This window comes from Heptranchias perlo, chromosome 8, assembly GCF_035084215.1.
Source record: "Heptranchias perlo isolate sHepPer1 chromosome 8, sHepPer1.hap1, whole genome shotgun sequence".
In the NCBI taxonomy this organism is placed as follows: Eukaryota; Metazoa; Chordata; class Chondrichthyes; order Hexanchiformes; family Hexanchidae; genus Heptranchias; species Heptranchias perlo.
The window spans coordinates 2724025-2743973 of NC_090332.1; the positions used below are offsets into that span (position 1 = coordinate 2724025).

General features: G+C 46.6%; 1 protein-coding gene across 2 annotated transcripts in view; it reads left to right on the forward strand.

Moving 5' to 3' along the window:
- phactr2 (phosphatase and actin regulator 2) overlaps positions 1-19601 on the forward strand; it is a 108806-nt gene extending 89205 nt beyond the window's left edge. For both annotated transcript variants that reach the window (XM_067988529.1, XM_067988530.1), the window contains 5 exons: positions 9173-9228; positions 11738-11799; positions 13157-13294; positions 14871-14947; positions 16127-19601. In XM_067988529.1, the coding sequence (XP_067844630.1) occupies positions 9173-9228; positions 11738-11799; positions 13157-13294; positions 14871-14947; positions 16127-16142 (349 nt within the window). In that variant the 3' untranslated portion in view covers positions 16143-19601. The remainder of the gene's footprint in view (positions 1-9172; positions 9229-11737; positions 11800-13156; positions 13295-14870; positions 14948-16126) is intronic.
- The last annotated feature ends 348 nt before the right edge of the window (positions 19602-19949 follow it).

Genomic DNA, 19949 nt, shown 5'->3' on the forward strand with positions numbered 1-19949 from the left:
AGTGTCAAATTTTTGCCTCATTACGTTCCTGTGAAGCGCCTTGGGGCCTTTTACAACGTTAAAGGCACTATATAAATGCACGTTGTTGCTGTTGTTGTTGCATTCAGTTCTGTGGGGTTATGACTCCCGTCAGGTCCCCGAACTTCAGGTCACTCGGGGGTGCTGTTGGCGGAGAGAGTACCACATATCTGCCGCCGGTGTAGGTTGGCTTCTGGGAGACCAGGTGTTGCCGAGCTGGTTTCTGGCATTTACACCCCTTAAATCTGGCTCCCCTCATCCTGACAGCAGAATCAGAGATCCAGGTTTTCATGGGTCTACGAGATAAGGGAGCCGGATTTAGTGAGTGGTGTAAACACAAGACGGGAACTTGTGGACCTCAGTCTTCCAAACTCCAACCTAATGAACTAGCTTCAGTACAAAGGCAGCCTTGTGTGGTGTAAAAGCACCTGAATTCAGCACAGGCCTTGGATCAGGTCCTGCTCAGCTGCTCACTGGTTAATGTTACTGAGCCGTCCTCTCCTTATCGTTGTGTGTTGATAATTTTGAGATGGTCCCTTTGAGTAGGAGCTGTTGATTACTGTATTTCATTAGAACATAAGAAATAGGAGCAGGAGTCGGCCATACGGCCCCCCGAGCCTGCTCCGCCATTCAATCAGATCATGGCTGATCTTCGACCTCAACTCCACTTTCCCGCCCGATCCCCATATCCCTTGATTTCCCTAGAGTCCAAAAATCTATTGATCTCAGCCTTGAACATATTCAACGACTGAGCATCCACAGCCCTCTGGGGTAGAGAATTCCAAAGATTCACAACCCTCTGAGTGAAGAAATTCCTCCTCATCTCAGTCCTAAATGGCCGACCCCTTATCCTGAGACTATGTCCCCTAGTTCTAGACTCTCCAGCCAGGGGAAACAGCCTCTCAGCATCTACCCTGTCAAGCCCTCTAAGAATTTTATACGTTTCAATGAGATCACCTCTCATTCTTCTAATTTCCAGAGAGTAGAGGCCCATTCTACTCAATCTCTCCTCAAAGGACAACCCCCTCATCCCAGGAATCAATCTAGTGAACCTTTGTTGCACCGCCTCTAAGGCAAGAACATCCTTCCTTAGATAAGGAGACCAAAACTGTACGCAGTACTCCAGGCGTGGCCTCACCAGAGCCCTATATAATTTCTCTGTTATTCCTTTTATGATAATTTTGAGATGGTCCCTTACTGTATAGGAGCTGTTGATTACAGTATTTCCCTGTTAACCCTTTGAGGACTTGCACCCTTTCCTCTTTGAGGGCCTTATCTTTTCTCCTCTATTTTCCCTCAGCGGAACTCCAGCGTTCACCCCTTCTCCCCCAGACAAGAGGAATGGGAGAAATGGCACCCACTCTCAGGCCTCGGTCTGTGTCACGCAGGATGTGCACGAGAGCAGCTCTCCATTTTATGCTTCTCTTCCCATCAGTATTTCTCCCCTCCCCTCCTCCTGTCCCGAAAGCATGAACTCCTTCCTGGGGTTCGGTTTCTTGGCTGCCCTCCAGCATATCACCCATGTTATTCACGAGCGAGTCCAAACAGTGAGTGGCGGTAGGCTATTCGACTGTAGAGGAATCACAGTCAAATCCAATCCTGTCCTCACTTGATGTCCACACAGGTGTACTTCAGGCAGGGGTTGCTGGGTGGCGATCAGTAGCAGGAACCCTGCCCGATTTGTTAATTCCCCTCCTCCCTAACTTAGGAATGCTCGAGCCAATTGTCGTGCTCTACAACCAACCCGGCTGAAGTCGCGACGATCTCTAACTTATTTATTCTCCCCTCCCCTCTGGGGAACTGCTGGCACCTTCTCTCCAGTAACATAAAGAAAGAAAGACTTGCATTTATATAGCACCTTTCACAACCTCAGGATGTCCCAAAGTGCTTTACAGCCAATTAAGTATTTTTGAAGTGTAGTCACTGTTGTAATGTAGGAAACATGGCAGCCAATTTACGCACTGCAAGCTCCCACAAACAGAGATAAATGACTAGAATTACATAGAATTTACAACACAGAAACAGGCCTTTCGGCCAAACTGGTCGGTGTTTCTGCTCCACACGAGCCTCCTCCCACCCAAAGAGCCAGCATGGGCTCGATGGGCCGAATGGCCTCTTTCTGTGCTATAACGATTCTATGATCCTACTTCATCTCACCCTATCAGCATATCCATCTACTCCTTTCTCCCTCATTTATCGAGCTTCCCCTTAAATGCATCTATGCTATTCGCCTCAACCACTCCATGTGATAGCGAGTTCCACATTCTCACCAATCTTTGGGGAAAGAAGTTTCTCCTGAATTCCCGATTGGATTTATTACTATCTTATATTTATGACCCCTATTTTTGGATCCCCCCACAAGTGGAAACATCTTCCCTACATCCACCCTATCAAACCCCTTCATAATTTTAAAGCCCTCTATCAGGTCACCCCTCAACCTTCTCTTTTCTAGAGAAAAGAGCCCCAGCCTGTTCAGCCTTTCCTGATAGGTATAACCTCTCAGTTCTGATATCATCCTTTTGAATCTTTTTGCGCCTTTTCCAGTGCCTCTATATCCGTTTTGTAATAATGGAGACCTGAGCTGTGCACAATACTCCAAGTGTGGTCTAACCAAGGTTCTAAACAAGTTTAACATAACCCCTCTGCTTTTAAATTCTATCCCTAGATTTTGTTTTAAAACTGATTTGCTTGCTAGGCCATTTAGAGTTGACCATGTTCTGTGGGACAGGACGGGAGTCTAGACCGAGTTCCTTTCCCTGAAGGATGTCAGTGAACCACTTGTGTTTTTAATGACAATCCAGCAGCTTTCATGGTCATTTTATCCGGTGCCAGGCTACAGAATTGTTCAACTCAATTTCACAACTTGCCGTGGTGGTATTTGAACTCGCAACCGCTGGGTTATTAGGCCAGGACGGTAACCACTACACTGCCCCAGTAAAAAAGGAGTTCACTTAAATTAGGTACTGGTGCCCCTGGAGGGTGCAGAGCTCTGGTTAAGCTCTATATTTGGCCTCCTTTAGAAGCTATTTTTGTATCTTTCCTATTTGTCACTTGGAAGCATGAGAAAATCACTACTTGGGACGTCCCACATAGCGATTTCAAAGGGGGTTCCCTGATCGCCCACATTAACATTGGCAGAAGATTGCTGGAAACCACTGGAGAAATGGCAGAAATTTCCCTGACCCTAAAGAAATTGGAAGACATGAGGCAGCGGCGGGACATGAGTTTGTGTCACTACGTTTCGCCCAGGCTCCAAATCTCAACTCTATTACCGTGACAGGACACTGGGCATCTCCCCGTAGGGAGGGAAGGAGAGAGAGAGGGAGGTTTGATAGAGGTGCTCAAGGTTATGAATGGTTTTGACATAAGTAGAAACTGTTTCCAATGGCAGGAGGGTCGGTAACCAGAGGACACAGATTTAAGGTGATCGGCAAAAGAGCCAGAGGGGAGATGAGGAAATATTTTTTTGAGCAGTGAGTTGTTCTGATCTGGAATTCACTGCCTGAAAGGGCGGTGGAAGCAGATTCAATAATAACTTTCAAAAGGGAATTGGAGAAATACTTGAAGGGAAAAAATTTACAGGGCTATGGGGAAAGAGCAGGGGAATGGGACTAATTGGATAGCTCTTTCAAAGAGCCGGCACAGGCACGATGGGCTGAATGGCCTCCTCCTGTGCTGTTCCTACTATGATAGAGAGAAGTTGCCTTTATGCCGATTTTAGCGGCCAACTTCAGAGGGTGTTGAAAGTGGCAGGGGGTCATCTGTGATGCACAAGGGGCGTAGCTCTGGGAGAAAATAACTGGGAAGGGAAGTGGGGAAAGGTTTATCCCGTCACACATTTTTAAAAAAACTTTGAATTATTTTGGGACATTCTTCCTGTCTCGCTTCAGTTGATATTTTACATGCCCATTTAACTGCTGGCTGTAGAAATATCTATAATCAACTGCAGTCAATTCTAGACAAATGTGTAACAATGAGGTCACTGCCACTGGTTCTTCAGCCTGCATTTCTTCGGATTCCAACGACACAGTGACCTTTGCAGCTTTTACTGAATCATGACAGCAGAAGGTGTGAGGGGCTGTGTAAGTGCGGAGCAATGATTCATTGATTCCGTCACTTTAGGGACCATCCATAACTCTCTTCAATTTCAGGAGAGCACAAAACCTACATTTTGTGGGGGGAAGGGGCAAAACGAACCATAGGGTTAGATAATTGTATAATTTGGGGTAGGTATACTCTTGAGCATCCCTAATTTCCTTTGCCGCACCATTGGCGGCCGTGCCTTCAGCTGTCTAGGCTCTAAGCTCTGGAATTCCTTCCGTAAACCTCCCGCTGCTCTTTTTTTTTATTCGTTCGTGGGATGTGGGCGTCGCTGGCGAGGCCGGCATTTATTGCCCATCCCTAATTGCCCTTGAGAAGGTGGTGGTGAGCCGCCTTCTTGAACCGCTGCAGTCCGTGTGGTGACGGTTCTCCCACAGTGCTGTTAGGAAGGGAGTTCCAGGATTTTGACCCAGTGACGATGAAGGAACGGCGATATATTTCCTAGTCGGGATGGTGTGTGACTTGGAGGGGAACGTGCAGGTGGTGTTGTTCCCATGTGCCTGCTGCCCTTGTCCTTCTAGGTGGTAGAGGTCGTGGGTTTGGGAGGTGCTGTCGAAGAAGCCTTGGTGGGTTGCTGCAGTGCATCCTGTGGATGGTACGCACTGCAGCCACAGTGCGCCGGTGGTGAAGGGAGTGGGTCTTTAAGCCGGTGACCTCCATCCTGATCTCTGTTTTGCTATCAAGCAGATCACCCAACACTCCTGATACACTCAAAATACTTCTGATTAGGGGAGAAATGATCCTCCGTTACATTACTAGTCAATCTGAGCAGATTGTTTCCCATTTATTTTCCCGACCCTGGCCACAGAGCCAAACGTTCTAGGTTTCCATTTCAGGGAAGAGTGGAAGGGACTGGTTGACGTTGCCAGAACATTTCCCTTTCACCTGTGGAACTTGGGCTCAAATCCAACAAGGCAAAATAGGATGAAAGCCTCTCCTCTCCATCGGCTGTTATGGTCCTATTTGGAATGAGCTAGGGGCAGTCTCGATTCAGTTGGCATGAATCTACAGCACAGATCTGCCCAGAATTTGGCACTAGTTGGCACTAAATTAGCAATCTCACTCACAGAAGCCATAAGAATGGCTGTTGTACAAAATCAAAATGTCACATCAATGCATTCCCCCACAGACGTAATGGATTTTGATTTATTGCCATTTCAGTGAGAGAGATGAATGGTACTGGGGAGTTTTCTGCCCAAGGCCAGGGGGTCATTTTAATTTTTGGTGGAAGTGTAAAACGGGCAACTATTTCTTTAAGAAAAACCAGGGCAAGTGTATAACAGGCGGCCGATTCAATATCATCCATTTTACACTATCGCCAAGAGTTAAAATGACCCCCAATGTGTGTACTGGCCATTGATATTTGTATAGCTGTGGTGCAGAGGAGAAGGGAGAAGGGGGAGGTTGGGATAGCAGGTGCACAGTTCACAGCACATTCCACCCCAGGCAATGGATGTAGTTGGCCTTGGGTGGAGCAGTAGAGCATCAGGAGGCTTAGACTCACTGGGCATTCTGTGCCACATGGTCCAGTTAGATCTGCAGTCTGCCATCTGCACTGCAGTGGCAGGGAAGGTCACCATTGCCCTTAAACTGCATGCCAAGTACCGGAGGATATATCAAAAGCAAATTTCATTAAGTTGTGCAGCGCTAGTGGAAAGCGTGTTCAATGTGTTTGCCCCTGTGTGTGATGAACTACTAAATGGAGCAACAAATCTAAACCAGTGAAAGACAAATTTAGGACCGATGTCAGGAAACTCTTCTTCAGATAAAGAATGTTCAACACTTGGAGTGGACTCCCAGGTCAGGCAAGGGAGGCCATTTCCCTGGATGGATGGGCTGAATGGACCTTCTTCTCTTGGCTCTCTCCTGTGATCTTGGTTGTAGATGTATTCTAGCCTGTATGGACCTGTGACTGCCAGGGTTCTCTGTTGCTTTGGACATGGTGGTCCCATTGCTTTCAGAGGCAGATTTGTGTAGATCTATCATGGCCAGGAGTGTGTTGCTTAATGACATGGGGTCTTTTGCTGGTCCCACAATCTACCCTCCTGCTCTCTACCAATTTTTCCTTTAAGCATGAGCATTGGTGATGACCCATGGACTGGCTTTTCTAACCGTTAACAATGAATGGGTGGAAAATCTAGCCCAGTAGTGAGTTGGACCATTAAAATTCCTTCCTGTAGTATATTCTCTCTCCCGTTATTGTATGTAGAATATAATTTTCAAATCCCTGATACTTTCACTCATAGAATTTACAGCACAGGAACAGGCCATTCGGCCCAGCTGGTCTATGCCAGAGTTTATGCTCCTCACGAGCCTCCTCCCTCCCTATTTCATCTCACCCTATCAGCCTATCTACCTCATGTACTTATCTAGCTTCCCCTTAAATGCATCAATAATAATTAATTGATTTTAATCTTAATTAACAATTCTCTGTGTTGGTGCAGCAATTTGTTTTGCACATTTCTTTAACAACTACTACATTCCTTCCTATCTGTGTGTATCCTGGGCTAGTCCCTTACCTCTGTGTGTGTGTGTGTGTGTGTGTGTTTTTTAAGTTGTACAGCTTCTTCCTGACTCCCAGCTATGACATCTGAGGCAGAATTCATGCTATTAATTACATATTGCCACACGTGGCACTGTTGTATATCTTCGGGTGATCTTTGGGTGATCCAGATGCCATCAGCACTTGCAAAGCCTCGTCGCTAAACCTGTTTCCGCTCATTTGCCGACTTTCCATTTTTTTTTAAATTGCGTGTGAAAAATGAGCATCCTGTTCACAACTATTAGACGCTTTTAAACTGTAACTGGATCGTTATTAGAGGGTGCTCCCTGATTGGCTGCTTTTTGTTATTCATTGCTGCTAACTAAATCACACTCTTAGATATTATACATTTCCTGGGTATGATAGTGTAGTGGTTAAATTACCGGACTAGTAACCCAGAGGCCTGAACTAATCATCCAGAGAACATGAGTTCAAATCCCACTGTGGTAGTTTGGGAATTTGAGTTCAGTTGAAATAAAAGTCTGGTCTCAGTAAAAGTGACCATGAAGCTGTTGGATTGTCATAAAAACTCAACGGGTTCGCTGATGTCCTTTAGGGAAGGAAACGTGCCGTCCTTACCCGGTCTGGGCCGATACATGACTCCAGTCCCACACCAATGTGGGTGACCATTAACTGCCCTCTGAAGTGGCCCAGCAAGCCACTCAGTTTGTATCAAACAGCTACCAGTGGTTCAACAAGAAAGCCCACCTCCTCAGGGCAACTAGGGATGGACAACAAATGCCGACCTTGCCAGCAACACTCCCACATCCTGAGAATGAATTTTTTAAAAGGCTGCACGTTCCCGGGATTCTGATATTTTGGACTAAAACAGGCATTTCCCCCAGGTTGTGTTTTTTTTTGCGAATAGTGGACTATCTTGGCCTTTTGTTTTAACTGCTTACACACATGGGTAGGACAGGCCTGTTCAACTCAGTGGAACTCGTGACACTGGGAACCCTTAAATAAAAACAGAAAATGCTGGTAACACTCAGCAGGTCAGGCAGCGTCTGTGGAGAGAGAGAAACAGAGTTAATGTTTCCGGTCGATGACCTTTCATCAGAATTCCAGCATCCACAGTATTTTGCTTTTGTATTCCTGTCAGCCCTTACTCTGGGGGAAACACTGGGATTTTCAACTTTTGCATTGGGGAGTTTGGTTTCTGCTGGAGAGGAGGCACATGGTATTGTCAATATTGGTGTGTTGACATTTGAGACAACCCTCTCCGTCCCATGGCTGTGCGGTTCAGCACCGGGCAGTGATCATAGACTGTGACACGCACTTTGTGCTGTGTGTGTGTGTAGATTTAGAACCGCAGCCCATGACCTGCATTTCGACGATCGAAAAATACAGTCAGACATGGGGCAAGATTTTGCAACTTGCCCTATCTGCACTGTAAGTAAGTGCTAAGTAAGGTTGGATGTTGCTTGTGCCCATCATGGGATGTAGGGACAGCTGCTGTCCCCTCATGTACACGGTGTGACAGGTGTAATAAAGCATTTCTGGAAAAATATCAGCTCCCTCTGATGGTTAAATGTGTAACAAATTCTATCATCATAGAAAGGTATTAAGGGATATGGGTCAAAGGCAGGTATATGGAGTTAGATCACAGATCAGCCATGATCTTATCAAATGGCAGAGCAGGCATGAGGGGCTGAATGGCCTACTCCTGTTCCTATGTTCCTATGTTGCTATGTTAATCATTTCAGCTCAGAATGAGGCCATTCGGCCCATTGAGCCCATGCTGGCTCTTTGTAAGAGCAATCCAGTTAGTCCCATCTCCCCGCTCTTTTCCCGTAGCCCTGCAAATTTTTTCCCTTCAAATATTTATCCAATTCCTTTTTGAAAACCACAATTGAATCTGCTTCCACCGCCCTTTCAGGCAGCGCATTCCAGATCATAACAACTCGCTGCGTAAAAAAGTTTTTCCTCATGTCGCCTCTGGTTCTTTTGCCGATCACCTTAAATCTGTGTCCTCTGATTCTGGACCCTTCCGCCAATGGGAACAGTTTCTCTTTATTTACTTTATCTAAACCCTTTATGATTTTGAACACTTCCGTCCAATCTCCTCTCAACCTTCCCTGCTCTAAGGAGGACAATATTATTTATTTTCAAAAAATGCCAATCTGTACGAGAGTGATGGAGAGCGAGAATAAAAAAAAGCACGTGGATGAATAATGTGATCTAGCTTTTTGTTACGAAGCTACGAACTTCTCTTTACTCCTCCCTCTCTCCCCCTCTCTCCCCCCTCCCCTCACTTCTTCCGGAACAGTCAGCCAGAGCATATATAAAGCGAGTGGAGGTTCTGCCAGTGAGTCATTGCAAGCTGACAGCCACACAGGTCCCTCTGCTGCAAGAAGTGAGAAGAGATCGGGAGATTTCACCAGCCGAAAGCATCAATTACTTGTGCTCTGCCGGTTTTCCCGTCTACCAGCCTTTTTGTTTTACTTAGAGAGAGAAGGAATTATTATTTTTAAAAATGGTGCACTATTCGATTGTTATTGTGTTCGGTAGGAGACTGAGCCAAAGACCATCACTGGAAGAACTGGAACAGAGAAACATCTTAAGATGTAAGTAAAATCAGATCTGCGAAGCTCTTATCTCTTAACTGTGTCTGTGAATTTGTCCTGAATTTAATGTGTGTGTGCAGACTGCCGGGGTATCTCTCTCTCCCACACACCGTGCCTCTGTACAACACACAACGGCAGTTCCATTGCAATGTAAACAAAAACTGCAGCAGAATTTCTGCATCCAGGTATTCGAGCAGGTTGCCTGGGTCTGAATCTGAATAAATGGGGGGGTTTGGAGTCCGGGCTGCAATGATTTGTCATTTCAGACATTCACAAAAAATAAATAACATTCCGGATGCTCTGTGGTTAAAATAACTCTGTGTGCATTTTATAAGCTGTGGTGGGGAGAGACCTCTTTTTTTTATAATGTAAAGTTTATGAAGAATGAATACTCGTTTTTTAAAAAAAATGACACATGCTGCATAATTTCACTACTGCAGGAGCGAGCAAATTATTTAAAATCAAGAGAAGCTGACTGACCCAGCGCAGATGATGCTTAAATTTAATGTTAATTGAGTTTCTCTGGTGCGGTGCCTTGGGATTAATAGGTTTAAACAAGGTGCCCCTGTCTGCCGCAGAGCGCCAGGGTGCAGACACATGTGGGAGGAGAGGGGGGGGGGTGGGGGGAGATAGGGAGGGGAATCCGCCCCCGCTTTCCCCCCACTCACTCACCCGGTGCGTGGGAGCGACCAGAATGGGTTCCCACGTTCCAAGTACGTCATGGAGGCTTCCCCGTGACGTCATGCAGACACTGACACTTTCAGTGTAACTATTTCACCGCCGCGGGAAAGTCGGCTCCACTTCCGGCTCCCCTCACCCCACCCTCCCAGCCCCAGCCTTGGTTTCTGGCTGGTGGGTGGGAGGTGAGGATCGGTGGGGTGGGGAGGTCACACTGCTCTCCATCACTTTATAGAATTAACTACCCGCTCGTTCGTGGCGGTAAAATAAAATTTAAGCACCTAATTGTAATACAAAAGATTATAATGTCACCTGCCGATGTATCAGGGGAGATTTCACAGATCATCCAGAGCTGGAGGCAAGGTTCACCGGCCTGACTCTGCAGATTTACTAGAATGGTGCCAGGGATGAGGGACTTCAGTTGTGTGGAGAGACTGGAGAAACTGGGTTTGTTCTCCTTAGAGCCAAAGAGATTTGATAGAGGTGTTCAAAATCATGAGGGGTTTTGATGGAGTAAATAAGGACAAACTGTTTCCAGTGGCAGGAGGGTCGGTAACCAGAGACCGCACAGATTTAAGATAATTGGCAACAGAACTGGGGGGAGATGAGGAGAATTTTTTTGAAACGCGACTTGTTATGATCTGGAATTCACTGCCTGAAAGGGCGGTGGAAGCAGATTCAATAATTTTCAAAAGGGAATTGGATAAATACTTGAAGGGGGGAAAAATAGCAGGGCTATGGGGAAGAGCAGGGGGGGGTGGGACTAATTGGATAGCTCTTTCAAAGGGTCAGCACAGGCACGATGGGCCGAATGGCCTCCTCCTGTGCTGTATGATTCTATGATCGGAGATTCACTGGGAATTAACCCCATGTGCAACATGTCGTGTAAAGATTTTCCTTGGTGGGGGGGAAGGGGAATTATTATTATCGTAATAGTATTTCTATTAATATCCTGTTATCCTTTGACTTGTGGTATCTATCACTGGCAAAAAAATAGACTGTGTGATATGCAGAATAACAAGGATCTAGCAGTGAGCTCAAGAAAGTAATTCGGGGTATACAGGCCAATCAATCTCAGCGTCCCTGGGTCTCTGTTGTTTCTTGCACTGTTGCAGACCCTCTGATTCCACAAGTGGTGGTAGAGGGAGCATCAGAACACTTCATAAACAACACCACCAATGGCCCTAAGGTCTGGAATTCCCTCCCTAAACCTCTCCGCCTCTCCCTCCTCCTTTAAGACACTCCTTAAAAACCTACCTCTTTGACCAAGCTTTTGATCACCTGTCCTAATATCTCTTTATGTGGGCTCGGTGTCAGTTTTTGTCTGATTACGTTCCTGTGAAGTGCCTTGGGATGTTTTACTACATTAAAGGCGCTATACTACGTCAAGCCCCTGTGTGTTTCTAAAAGGAGAACTCCTACCTCCCCTCCCCGGTTTCCCCGCTTTGCGTTGGGAGCGGGCTGGGGCCGGAGTTGGGGGTGGGGGGAATCTCAGTCACGCAAACGGTACAATGGCTGCCCGCCAGATCCGAGCCTCGAAGCCCCCACCCCCCCCCACTGCCTCGCGGTGAGTCGCTGGCCACGTGGGGCCAGAAATAGGAAGGTACAAACAGGTCTCTGTCGGAACGCACGATGACGTGGTTGTAGGAGGTGTCTTAATACGTCACAAGGCACTGCTTTAAAGAGAAAACACAGAGGGCTGTCAGAATGAAAGTCACCGGAGGCGGAATTCCCTCAGTGTGTAACTCGTGCTGAATGACTGTGGTGGCGTTTGCAAGAACCTTAGATTGTGTCTGACGCTCTCCCTCCCTTCCTGTTTTTGTAAAAACAGACAGAAATGAAGAGGAGGAGCACGAGGAAAGACTGGAGATCAGGAGGAGACTGACTCGCAAGGTAAACCTCACTTGTCATTACTTGAAGCAATTTAACCCCAATCTCTGCAACAAACCCCTGTTCACACTTTAATGACCCTGCCTCTGAGCTATGGGATGAGTTGGTCCCTTGGGGCAAAGCCTTTAAATAGCAAATGTAGGAGCTTTTTTTTCCCCAAATTAATCTTCTGTAGAATCAAAATACTCTTGAGAAGCGCGAGGAAATTCAAAGCTTCATCTGAGACCTGGAGCACGAGCCTTTGGCTCAGTGGGAGCATTCCAGCCTCCGAGTCAGACGGTGCAGGGTTCCAATCTCAATCCAGACAGTCCGGGCGAGTGGAGACGGGAGCCCCAGACAGTCCGGGCGAGTGGAGACGGGAGCCCCAGACAGTCCGGGCGAGTGGAGACGGGAGCTCCGGCTCCGAATTCCTGGTCGACGTCCAGTGGGTGTGGGTGGCCCCTGCTCATCATGTGGGTTGTGGGAGTCCATAAAACCAGGCTGCCTTCCCACCTAGAACATGGGAATTACTTAGCGGCTTTAAGAGGATGCTGTGTGTGGGGGAAAAAACATGACTCACCAGAAAGGAGCACCATTATCTCCTGTGCCTCTGAAGAAATGACAGTGCAATTTATTTTATTCTCTGTCTCTATGGTGGAGCCAGTTCCCGATTTTCAAATCTCAGATATTTTACCGAGCAGGGATACGGAAGAGCAGACTTTTCTTTTTAACATCGGCCAATCTGAACGTGGGACCTTTGCACCTTCCCAGTTGAATGTGGGTTCAGTCTCTCGCACTCTACCCGCTGAGACTGTGCTGAAAAGTCCTTCCAGTCCACTTCTAGATACTGTAAAAGGGATATAAATTCATCTCGGACCGTCGCACAAATCGGGCGATAGTGGATAAGCAGCCCCCGTTTTACAGCCCCGCCCAGTTTACAGTTTCCGACGGGAGTCAGCTGAAGAGAAAATCAGGCCGAGCTGCCGATTCGCCATCGCCCGTTTTGCGCTCCTGCCCAATGTGATTTTATACCCCTGTGACTGTTAACCTGACGCTGTCGCTCACAGGACTCATTCATCGGGGTCACGAGCAGAAAAAAAACATTGTTGTACAAAAAAGTATGCTGTGTTACTGTGATCCTCCGATTGCCTGCTGAGTAACAGCACGGCTGAGTCAGATAATCCTAGCAATTTACAGCACAGAAGGAGGCCATTCGGCCCATCCTGCCAGTGCTGGCGGGCACCCATCCAGCACTATGCCCACTGTGCTCCTCAGTGAAATCCAGCTTCTTGGTGCAGCCTATGAAGTATTTAATTGACTGGGCCTTGCAGATTTCCCCTGGCTAATAACCTGTCAACTCCTCCTCCTCTGCCCCTCGCAGCTCAGCCTGAGGCCAACAGTAGCAGAGTTACAAGCCCGAAGGATCCTGCGCTTTAACGAGTACGTGGAAGTGACGGAGGCCCAGGATTACGACCGGCGTGCTGACAAGCCCTGGACTCGCTTAACGCCTGCTGATAAGGTGAGAACGTGGAGCGGTTGGCCTGACACTGCTTTACCTGAAACACTTTCTGCTAAGCCCCATTTACGCAGTACTGGAGCCAGAATGTGACAAGTAACAGCACATGGGTCCAATTGTAATAGTCCTCGTGTCATTCAAGCCAAGGTCTGGCTTCTCTCCTCTCTTTCATTTTCTGTGAGTCACTGTGCCTCTTTTTTTTTCTCTCTCTGAGTCCCTTTCTCTTGCTTTCTGTCTCTGAATCTCTCATTCTGTGTCTTTCTCTCTGAGTCCCATTCCCCTCCCACCCCTGAGTCACTCCACTTATCTTTCTCTGAGTCTCTCTCTCTCTCTGTGTGTGTGTGTCTTTTTAATGAGGATCTGCCTCTCTCCTGTGACCCCTTTTCACTTTGTGTGTGTGTGCGTGTGTCTCTCACTCTCTCTCTCTCTCGTGGAGTCTCTCCCTTTCTGCGGCTTCTTATTTCTTTCTCTCTCTGACTCTCTCTTGCTTTGATGGATCAGCCTGCAGTGCCCCAGTGTAAAAGCTGTGCATGTGGGAAATGGATCCCATGGTGTATCCAGTCTCTATAGTGACGCATTACAAACAACTTACAGTATTTAAATGGTCCAAAGTGCACAGAAGCAGATATTTTTATATTCTTTGTCTTTTTGAGGCTGCAGGTGTACCATCTTGACTTGAAAGAAATGGATATTTATTTGAATTTGACAATGTTTAGACCTTGCTGAACAGAAACATTGCAGTACAACAACAACTTGCATTTATATAGCGCCTTTAACGTAATAAAATGTTCCAAGGTGCTTCAAAAGAGCGTTTTCAGATGAAAAAGATCCCACGGGTCTATTTCGAAGAAAAGCAGGGGCAGTTCTCCCCGGTGTCCTGGCCAATATTTTATCCCTCAACCATCATCACTAAAAACAGATGATCTGGTCATTATCACATTGCTGTTTGTGGGATCTTGCTGTGCACAAATTGGCTGCAGCTTTTCCTACATTACAACAGTGACCACACTTCAGAAAAGTACTTCATTGGCTGTAAAGCCCTTTGAGATGTCCTGAGGTTGTGAAATGTGCTGGATAAATGCAAGTGTTCATGGTGGGAGGCGGGGGGCAGAGACAGAAATGTAACTATGGTTTATTTTCTGGCAATTGATAACGGTGCAACGATTCTCACTTGATTATTGGTCCTTCAGCACAAGCGTCATTGCACGTCAACTGCACAGAAAGACCCCGTCTGTCGGTGATGGCCAGGGGCAGCAGAGAGAAACAAAATAATGGAGTTAATGTTGTCCACCTGATCCCATGCTGTTAAAAGAGAAACATGACACGGCATTTTGTGGGAATGATTTCAAAGCAGTCGTCTCCATTTGGAGGCGGGGGGTGGGGGCAGGGACGTTACGGGTCTCTGCAGATTGCGGGGCTTGTGATGCTAACAGTTTTGAAGGAGAGCAGCTTGCTGCTGAAGGACACTCAGCATTCAGTGAGATGCCAGTCATCGGATGCAGTTAAATTCCTGGCCTGCTGTGTTCAGTCACATGACGCCTCTCTCTCTCTCTCTCTCTCTCTCCCTATGATTCTGAAGGCTGCAATACGCAAAGAGCTGAACGAATTTAAAAGCCGAGAAATGGAAGTCCACGAAGAAAGCAGACATTTAACGAGGTACGCTGGACTTGTGTTCTGTCTGACCCTGTCTGTCAGTCTCCATGTCTCTTGCTCTCCCCCTGTTTCTCCTTCTCTTATGCTGTCCTCCTCTTTTTTTTTTCTCTCTCTCTCTCACTGTCTGTCTGACTCCCTCTCTTTATCTTTTTTACTTTCTGTCTTTCTGACTGCTTCACTTTCTCTGCCTCTGTCTGACTCTCCCACTCCCTCTGTCTCTGTCCGTCTCTCCCTCTCTCTCTCACTGTCTCTCTCTCTCACTGTCTGTCACCTGCTCTGTCTGACTCTTTGTCTCTGTCTGTCTCCCGCCCCTCACCCTCTGTCACAACAGACTGTTTACCAGCGTTCTTGTCCTCTCTATTGTTAATGCTGCATTATGACATCAGGCCCTCCCACACCTCTCCCTCGACTGTTGTGAGTGACGCAGCTGATGAATTTGCACCATTTCAGACAGCAATCACCCCCCCCCCCCTAGTGCTTTCGAACATGAGTCAGCTTCAGGTACTTCAGGCATCCCACACAAGGCACTGCCTCATCTCGTCACCTTTCAAATGCCAGGCTTTGAACCCTCCTGGGTGATCAAACTGAGAACAGCAACAAAATTACTCAGGCATTAATGCGTTAGTGCTTGCTCACTCCCAAACTGCTGCTGCTTTCTTCTACTGAGAAAACGGGGGCCACCCAAAGTAATTTCATTCTTTACAGTAAAATTTATGGCCCATAATTGGATTGTTCCCTCAATTCCTCTCCACCCTCCCCCACTCACACTGCTCAATCCCCAGGTTTTTTTACCTATTCGTTCTCAGGATGTTGGCGTCAATGGCAAGGCCGGCATTTATTGCCCATCCCTAGTTGCCCTGAGAAGATGGCGGTGCCCCTTCTTCGCTCCACCATTGGCGGCCGTGCCTTCAGCTGCCTGGGCCCTAAGCTCTGGAATTCCCTCCCTAAACCCCTCCGCCTCTCAACCTCTCCCTCCTCCTTTAAGTCGCTCCTTAAAACCTACATCTTTGACCAAGATTTTGGCCACCTGTCTGCCTTATGTGACTTGGTATCAAATGTTTGTCTGATAATCGCTCCTGTGAAGCACCTCGGGACATTAAAGGCACTGTATATAAATGGGAGTTGTTTGTTATTGCTGTTGGTGCTAATGAAATCTCAATCTGTTTCCCCCCCCACTTCTAGGTTCCACCGGCCATAAACGAAGCAGCAGAAAGCTCCACGAGTGACTCAATCATTGAGGCTTTGAAGATGGTGCATTGTCGATCGCTACCAAGGCTACTCTGGACTTAACATGTGTTCTGTACACCTTCCTGTCAGGAGCAGAGGTTCAACGGACGACTGACCACAAGCAACAGAAAAAAGGCACCGCTTGATTTAAAAACAAAAGAGAAGTTTTAATATCTAAGTAATTTTTTTTAAAAGATTCTTTCTCAGTGGAGGCAGGCTGGCTTTTTTTGTTGTGGCTGGAGGAAAAATAACATAATAATGTAATGGCAGTGCATTGGGGAAAACTGAACCCAGAGAGAATTAAGGGCACTTTTAAAAGCCAGTCCAGAGAGCAAATTGCATTAAATTATTGCTGTCGACATGATACCAGGCAGGTCGCCAATAATCAAATGTCGTGCATTGCTGCCATGTCGAAAATCGCGGTGTGGATATCGTTTCCTGCCGTTTACTAACCGGTTTCAGCTTTCGTCCCTTCGAGGGAGCAAAATCAGACTGGAAAGGGAATCAGCTTCTTTGTATCTTGATGTAACTACGGCAAACTGCTGCTATTACCTGTTCAACTCTGCACAGAAAGCTGTCCTGATTATGGCTCAAAGCCGTACACAGCTCATATTCTGCATAAAATACACATTTGAACAAAACAGTCTTTAGCCTGAGCATATGTCTTGTTACTGATCTCTCTCTTACCCCGATGCTAATTTTATAGGTCGGTGATATTTTTAATGGGTGTCTAATCACAGCTCTTGTCGACACTATCTATCTCAAAAAGAAAATATTGTTTTACTGTTTCTCGACAAAGTGTTTTAAAAAAAAAGTTTGCCTCGAGACTGAGCGTGATTTTTAGACGTGTGAATTTGCCACAAGGAGCTTGCAGACTGGGGGAGAGGCGGGGGCGAGGGGACTGTGTGGGAGGAGAGCTGCAGAGAAGCAGGTCCACGACAGTCATCAATAACTGAACGGATGGGACCTTTCCCGTGGGGAGAGGGGAAGAGAAAGATTTGCTGGCACGTGTTGAACGGAATTCTGCAATTGGACCTCTCTCCTCCTGAGATAGCTCAGCCTGACAATGGAGGGGAGCTGGGTGGGGTGAAGGGGGTTAGAGAGAATGGCCCCTGACTTTTTACCCGCTTGGCCCCGAACCCCGATTTCACCACAGCTCCCTCCGGCTCTCCGAGCTGTTCACTTGAGGGGAAGTGTGGGGCTGAGTGTTAGCTATCCAATTGACGGTGAGGCTCTATGTGATGTCTTGAGGTGCTTTATAAATGTACGTGTTTCCTTTTCTGTTTTACAATCATCTCACTGAGAGAATCCCCCCTCCTCTCTCCCCACCCTCCATGTCCTCCTGTCCAATCTTCAGGGTGTTGGCCAATTTTTTGGCCAGGTCTACATAAGTCGCCCGCAGACATTAGCACCTGCGAATTACGGGTTTTTCAGGAGGTGGGGGACGGTCTCGACCTGAAAGACAGATGGGGAGGGCAGCATGCTACAGTCAGAACTCAGTGTCTGATTGCAGTGTCGAGCTGGGCTTGGCCTCAGCACCATGTTGTCGAGGGGAGATGCTGTGGCCCCATCATCCATTCAATTGACTCAACTGTCCCTTTTGTTCAACAACATTTTTAGTGGTGTGGAGTTTTTTTTTAAGTTACCAAAATTGAAGAGAAGTGAGAGATCTGACTGAAACCAGGTTGTGAGCTTCATTTCAGCATTTTTTGTTTCCAGCCTTGAAGGAAGCAAATGGAAATGACGAGGGCCAATTTTCCAAATGGATTGCGCCAGCCGGCCATTTTTAATGTACAATCATCTCTATAGGACAAGCCAAGGGGATGGGTGCAAGGAGGGGACAGGCTGTAGACTGTCGAATAGTCAGAGGGTATAAGCTGCACTAACAGGGGTTGGTTGGAGAGTGTCCCAGGAGAGTGTCCCAGGAGAGTGTCCCAGGAGAGTGTCCCAGGAGAGTGTCCCAGGAGAGCGTCCCAGGAGAGCATTTATTTCAATCAGTTGCAATGGGACATGAAAGTTGCAAACACCATGATACCGGGGTGGGGGAGGAGGGGGGCATTGGTTACCAACTGTTGGAATTGGGGTATGACTTTTTTGTGAATGGGGGGTGGGGGGAGAGGGGAAGAGAAAAGCAAACGACTACAGGTCTTTGAATGTGCACTAACTGATTGTGAATTTAACGTCTTCACCTAAACTGTGACCGAGCTTTTAAGAAGTGGATGTTGGTATACAATGGTGCGCCAACCCAGCATGTTGCCAGATGAACTGTCCCGTGTTGTGCTGTATTGAGGGCTGCTTATTCCGATTTGCCTCAGACACCTGTCACACTTGCCCAACCCCAGTAAAACCTCCTAACGCTGGACACTGTGACCTTCTCTCCCCTCCCCCCCCCCACCCCCCCCCCCCCCCATCAGGCCCCTGATACTTTTCGTAACCAGACTACTAGGGAACATGGAGGAGGAAGAGACTCGACCCCTCTTATTTATTGATTATCCTCCTGCCCTTTGGGGAGAGGCGTCACACCTCCTGTCACATCCTTTTTAACAGGATCTTTCTCTCTCTTAACACAACAGGGTCTGAAACACAAAGAAAGTTAATGAGAGAGAGAACAAAAACCTCACTTTAATTCTTTAAAATGCATATTGGAAATGTTTTAAAGCAGTTTCCTGCAGTGTGACTGGGGAGAGAGGACTAATCCTCACAAGTTTACAAAGTATCTTCAAAGCATGAAATTAAATCCCAGTTTTTTTTCCGAGATAAATGGGTCAGCAATTCTCCCCTTCCCTGCAAGTCTTGACCACCCAACCAAATCTCTATAAGGTTTCGCTTGGGCAGTGTTTGAGGCAACGAGACTGGACGTTGATGTCTGATCAAACGTTCCAGGAACGCAAAGCAGCATCACCCAGCCCATCCCACACAACCGACAACCAACACTGGCAGCTGCTAACCTTTTATTGTTCTTTTAACTTTGTGTTGTCCTCCGTCTTGTACATGGACGGTCTCTACTGATGTACAACAGATGAATGTAAATTTGATTTATAAATTGTACTGGTTGTAAATAACTAGAAAAATGTAAGCTGTCACGAATCCACAGATAATTTTACAACCCGTCCATGTGTTTTGTAAAGTGTTGCAATATATATATTTTCCCAAAAAAAACCAACGCTCTTTCTGTTTTAAATGCCATGCTTTGTTCCCCTTATGTTTGTACAGCCAACCCAGGTTATTTGTGTCTGTGTGTCTTTTTAAAATTCCTACATTGTACATTATTCTCTTTTATGGGTATTTAATGTGACAACATTATGTTATAAGCTAACTATTGGCTTTTATCACTGCGCACATTTCTAAAGTGCCTTAGTACACGGCTTGGCTGATTCGTCCTACAATGTGTCAAGATTTCTTTAATAAAATTCTATCACATGCTCATTTGCATTTTGGTTCATTCAGTTATTATCATTTTTTTCAACAACAAAAAAAAAATTGAGAAATCTGGTGAAGGTCCTTTCGTGCCAGTCACACCAAGGTTGGGAAGAAAATGGAAGCATTCAAGAAGTAATAAAAAAGATTTGCATTTATATAGCGCCTTTCACAACCTCGGGACGTCCCAAAATGCTTTACAGCCAATGAAGTACTTTTGAAGTGAAGGCAATGTTTTAATGTAGGAAACGCAGCAGCCAATTTGCGCACAGCAAGATCCCACAAACAGCAATGTGATAATGACCAGATCATCTGTTTTTAGTCATGTTGGTTGAGGGATCAATATTGGCCAGGACACCAG